At 38.7% G+C, this 6,113-nt stretch overlaps 1 protein-coding gene across 1 annotated transcript in view; it reads right to left on the reverse strand.

The window, feature by feature from the left end:
• Positions 1-6,113, reverse strand: part of LOC101851669 — a gene marked incomplete at its 5' end in the record, with an annotated part of 35,539 nt that overhangs the window by 20,488 nt on the left and 8,938 nt on the right. The window contains 7 exon segments of the mRNA XM_005107145.3: positions 168-290; positions 940-1,065; positions 2,571-2,696; positions 3,433-3,690; positions 4,309-4,425; positions 5,203-5,325; positions 5,869-6,003. Of these exon segments, the coding sequence (XP_005107202.2) occupies positions 168-290; positions 940-1,065; positions 2,571-2,696; positions 3,433-3,690; positions 4,309-4,425; positions 5,203-5,325; positions 5,869-6,003 (1,008 nt within the window).

Genomic DNA, 6,113 nt, shown 5'->3' on the forward strand with positions numbered 1-6,113 from the left:
ACACACACAAACACACCCACACCCACACAAACACACACACACACATACTCACACTCACGTGTGCGCAAAACAAAGAGCACGTGCACGCATAAAGCTAGAAAATAAAAATTACATTTAGATTAGATTATATCAGCTATCAATATTTGGCACAATATCTTCATACTGACCTATGCAAGAGTATCCATCTGAAGACAGCTCAAAACCTTTCGGACAGTAACACTTTGGATCGTTCCCCTCAACTCTGCAGGCATAGCTGCAGTTCACACTGTAGCTTGCACACACCTCTTCGACTGTTTGGAAAAGAAAATACAAAAGAAAACAGTCAGCAAATTCCTACTTCTCACAATAGTGTTCGTTATCAGCAAGATATTCAAATATTTACAGTTTTAGCACAGAATGCAAAATTGTTCAGGAGAGATCAAACTGTTTCCTTTTTCTAGAAAAAAACTGTACCTAAAATTTGCTCCTTTTTTTTAGTTAGAATTTGAATGTCCTCACAATATTTCTAGTGTACATGCAACTTACAGCACTGATTAAGAAAGTGCTGTATATCATTTCAAAATGTTGGACTTCGTCATCTGAATAGCTGGCCGACATTATGTTCTTGTAAAGTATTATTCATCTTTTACATTCAATGTATCTGCCTGCTAAATACTAGACTTTAAACAAAAAAATAGATATAAAGTGGAAGTACAGACCCCACTTGGTCCAATTTTTTATTTCTTTAAATGTTTTCTCCAGAAAACTTAAGAAAGGGGTATTTCAAAACTTTCCTGAGTTGAAGCCTACAAACAGTGCCTCCAAATCAGTTAACTGAAAGCAAAGCATCATAAACCAAGACTCCACTTCAAATTTTTGAACCAGCTCATTAAGTGTTTGCGAAACCAAATGTACTCATAATTACTTTTTTTAAATAACGTCACAAGAAACAATACTTACATTGCAGGCAAGTTTTTCTGTCTGCTTGCAATACGAAACCACTGTAGCATTCACAGTTGAAGCTGCCTTCCTGGTTCACACAGATGTGCTGGCAACCTGACAACGCTGTCTCACATTCATTGATATCTGGGGGGGGGGGGGGGAACGTAATAATTACATAATAATGATTGCATTGTGTATTGCATATCCTCACACTACAGAGTGCTCTATGCGCTTTACAACTATTTTTTTTTTGTAAAGTGTTTTACGGCGCTCGCAACTGCATAAGGTCATATGAGCGCGCGGGACACACCTAATATTTTCAGTTGGTAGGAAATTTTGAATTTTGCCCGGGTGGCGGCCGAAGCCTACTCTTATTGATTTTAGACCACCAAGGGATCTTTAACGTGCGCAACTTGCACACGAGCCCTCCGAGATTTTTCGCCTTTGTCCGAGAAGGCTAGGTGTAGATCTTTCCTACCAGAAGATCAGGGGTGTGGCAGAAAGACAGTAGTGAGGAGGAGCCAAGGAGTAGCAATAGAAAGGCTGCAGAAAGAGTCAGGAGCCTAGAGGAGGGGCAAAGGAGGTGAGGGGGTGGGGGCAGAAAGTGGAAATGAAAGCAGACAATAAAACATTGCTAGAGAGCAGGAAAGGAGGTGAAAGGAGACAATTTTAGAGAAGAAAATTTTTCGGTCGCTTCCCGGATTCGAACCTGAGAGCTTAGAATGAGAGGCCAACACCTTAATCTCTAGGCCACGAGAGCCCCCGCTTTACAACTATTTACAACGCGTAGAGGGCGTTCATTTTGAGGAGGCTCGTGTATATTTATGTATTACACATAATATATACGAATGCTATCAGGGAAGAAAACTACAGATACACATCTTATAATTATTTTTTCGAGTCATCCCCCTTGTGGGCTTCACGACAAATGAGTTTAATAAGACAAAACATATTAAACAAGATAGAGCAAAGGCGCACCATCTGTTTAAAAAATGAAAGTTGACAATTTTATATAATTCTAAAAGATATGAAGTTCCAAATTTTAGAACTAAGACTTAATAACGAATATTTTATGACTTTGACGTTTTCCCCTGCAATCTCTGTTGGTGTTTATATAAGTTTATATAGGTATCATTTTTTAAAAAGATTTTGTACCCGAGAAATTGTGTATGTTTTTGTATTTTTCTATGGGTGTGTATGAGGTGGCGTTAGTGTGCATGTGTATGTGTGTGTGCTTTTATATGTGTGTCTCGGGGGGGGGGTAAAATGAGAGTGTCGATCATTTTTCCAAATCCCAGAGAGATGAACATTGTAGGATTCAAGCACTTTCTTCTCCTCCTTTAAGAACATAGACCATCCGAGACGATTAAAATCAACAACAAACATAAACTCTAGCAGGCCCGAAATTACGGGCGTCTGGCACAGCTGTCATGCACTTCATCGCAGCATAAGGAGAATCTTTATCGAATACCTCGGTCTTACTTCAAGGATGTTGTATCCTTCTCAATCTGGTCTGACCCTGGCGGTCAGGGTCGAAGCCTGCGTCCTTAATTATTTTTATTTTCTATCAACGGGGCTTAAAACACCTCTACATAAGAAACAGATTAAGGTCCAAAATTGTGCAGGGACCACAAAAATGGTGGGCTCACCTATGCATGAGTTGTTGGCGCTCACATAAATGTAGCCTTCTTTACATCTGCATGCATAAGATCCTGGGTTGTTGACACAGTCTTGGGGGCAGTTGTGCACAGCAGCCGAAAGACATTCGTTGACATCTGCAGGTGGAGAGAGATTTACTCATTAAGTCACGGTATCTTTCACTCAGAAAACGAGTAGGTCTACAATAAAAATCGAGGGGGAAAAAAATGCCTAATTTCATAGTTTTCCATTGTTTTGTTGTTTGTTTGTTTTTGTTTTTTGTTTTGTGTTTTTGTTTTTTTACTGCAGGAAACCTCCAACCCTTTAAATTTTTGCATTTTGAAAGTACTCCGTATCAACACCCTGAAGAAAAGATTCAATCAGTAACTCCCTGTGGACTTGACACTAAAATTACGGGACTAGCTAAGCTCAGAACGTATAATAATAATAATCATCATCATCATCATCATCATCATCATCATCATCATCATCATCATCATCATTATCATCATCATAATAATAATAATAATAATAATAATAATAATAATAATAATAATAATAATAATAATAATAACAACAACAACAACAACAACTTCTTGGGAAGCATACAGCACTAAGTGCTATTTTGCAGGTTCTAATACAAAATACACTGTCTTTCGCTGTTTATGGAATGGGTACCCATTCTCGCCTGGGTGAAGTGAGGAAAATTCGTGTGAAGTGCCTTTCCCGAGGACATAACGTCGAGCCTGAGGCTAGATCTCCCGAGCCCCCAACCTCACGATTACAAGTTGGATAGCTCAACCACTGGACTACCGTCGCCACATTATACTCGTATAGATAATATGTACCTTATGTAGACTGCTGTATACTCACCATAACAACTACCGTTGTTGTGGGTGTCTGTAAAACCCACTGGACACTCGCACACGTAGGAGCCGTTGGTATTCCTACACTGTTTGTCATCTGGGCAAATGTTGGCTACTGTCTCACATTCGTCCACATCTGTCTCGCAATTGGGTCCAGTCCAGAACTGATTGCAGATACATCCCCGAGTGTTATCGCACCGCTCGGCTCTCCCTCGACATTCGCAACGTTGTTTGCAGTCGACGCCAAAGAAGTTCGAGGGGCAACCTGTAGTGAAGGAAAAGGAAGAAGAATGGAAAAGGCGAAAAATGAATGCAAGAGGAAATTAAGATAGAATGGTGGAGGGTAAAACAAAATGTAAAGAAATAATAGGTAAATGCTTTAAGGCATACAGAGTAACGATGGGTAAAACGTGACTTTGAGGAGTCGACGAGTTTTGTCTCGCTCGTTCTTTTGTATTGCGGCTTGTTCGGAGTAATTGTTCTAGGGTTATTTTGAAGTCGTGCAGAAGGAATCATGTTATAATAAACTAACTTTCGAAAACTTTTGAAATTTTGGAAAATGAAGTTACAAAGTATCATTGCTGCCTGTTTTGTTTAAACTTGAGTCTGCCCACTAAGATATTTGCCAAAATAAAACAATCTTTAGGCAGTATAGCTGTCAAACTCATAAATATCTGACAAACTCAGATTCGTATTTTTGTACCTGTCTAGAGTTAATTGATTTCTCTAAATGCTGACCATTTTCTTCGGTTTGTTTGTCGTTGTTGTCAGTTACCTGTTATTGTTATTATTACTGTTGTTGTGGAACTTTAGAAAGGTCGTGGTTTGTGTAGCAGTTGATGTTTTTATTATAATTTGTTTATTATAATATTCAGCTACTTACTTTCACAATCGAGCCTGTCTGCGGCCAAGGTATATCCCGGATAGCAGGAACACATATAGCTGCCTTCCGTGTTATTACAAAATTGAGAACACAAGTTCAGGTCACATTCGTTGTCATCTAGGGAATACAAAACAATAGTATGTGTATGGTTTAGGTGAGAGAAAAACAGTAGAAAATTATGTATACTTGACCATTCGAGGCCAGTTGACACATTAGTATAATAGCATGATCTTATTTTATTCAATCTCATCTGTCCGGACATCTAGAGAACAACCTTAGGCTGATTAGTTACATAATAAATATTTAAAAATTGTATTCCATCGGTTTGGACCACCAGCATCCTTCGTTTTCTCAATATATTACAATGTATGTAAGAAGTAAACTCTGCATGCTCCTAACGTGTAACAAAGAATGATACAGACGATCGCTTTAATATTGCCCATTAAACTCCTACTACCTTAATCATTTAGAAAAATAATTATTTCTTGCGACTTTTAAAGCTCATGCTTTCGGACTATTATCGGAATGCTAACATAACACTGACTGTGTAATTAGCTTAAACATTAAATTGTAAATAATTGCTCATATCGCTTATGCGCAGTGAGTCCGTATGTGAATGTAAACCTATTATATTAGGTAAAGAGGAGGTGTGTGAGAAAGTATAATGTGTATTCGTGTGTATATGTGTGTGTATGTTTGTGTGTGTGTATGTTTGTGTGTGTGTTTGTGTGTGTGTTTGTGTGTGTGTGTGTGTGTATATGTGTGTGTGTTTGTGTGTGTGTTTGTGTGTAGAAGAAGGCTGTTTGCCTGAAACGTTAGGTGTTATATTTTTGCACTGGTGCTTTCTCAATAATCTTTTATTGCATTTTCTTACACCACGGGCCTGAAACTTACCCACACACTTTTTGCCGTCGGGTGCAAGGTTAAAACCGACTTGACAAAAACACTTTGGCGATCCCGAGTCGTTGAGGCACCCGTACTCACATTCATCAGTAAGGTTTGCACACGGATCAGCATCTGGGAGCAGTCAAAAGGTTGAAAGGTAATGGGAACCGTTTCAAGCTTCATTGTATATTTTTAAAAAGAGCTTAGATTCTTGTGTTATCTGAATATTGATGGAGCATTCACAGTAATTAAACTTTGTGAAGACAATAAATATTAATAGTTTTGATTGTAAGGTAACCATTACCATTTCAGTAGAGCAGTGGATTAAACAATTTAAAAATCAGGAAAAAGCCTATCTTTCTTCAACTTGCAGCTTTTATTGATATCCCTCCACCCCCCACCCCCCACCCCCACCCCGAAACCACCTCATCTCACATCCTCATCCAGCCTAACGTTTTGGTTAATCTTAAACTTGCCTTTTTAGTGGTTTAGAATGAATTATTCGAATTAGCTTAAACCCTGACTGCCTTTTTTCTAGGAGCAAAAAGAAAGCATCAACATTTACCTATAATAGCAGTGTTAATGTCTATCTCCCAGAGCTTTCAAATCTTGAACATCGGCATCGTAACCCCGCGAGTTATATATTCAGCTTATGCAGTGCTTCTTTCAAGTTACCTTCTATTTTTGTACAATTCATGAAGTCAACGCCACTGCGCACAAAACCAGGGTAGCAGTCACAACTGAATCCTCCGATTTCGTTGATACAAATCTGAGCGCAGGAGTGGCTGTTCTCAGTGCACTGGTCGATATCTGGCGATGGAAATGTGTTAAACAAATCGTTAGTTAAAACATCAAAACGATCATCAATGGAAAAAAAGCCCAGAGTTAGCAGACCAAAACAAATAAAGAGTTCTGAATAT

This window comes from Aplysia californica, unplaced genomic scaffold, assembly GCF_000002075.1.
Source record: "Aplysia californica isolate F4 #8 unplaced genomic scaffold, AplCal3.0 scaffold00579, whole genome shotgun sequence".
NCBI lineage: Eukaryota > Metazoa > Mollusca > Gastropoda > Aplysiida > Aplysiidae > Aplysia > Aplysia californica.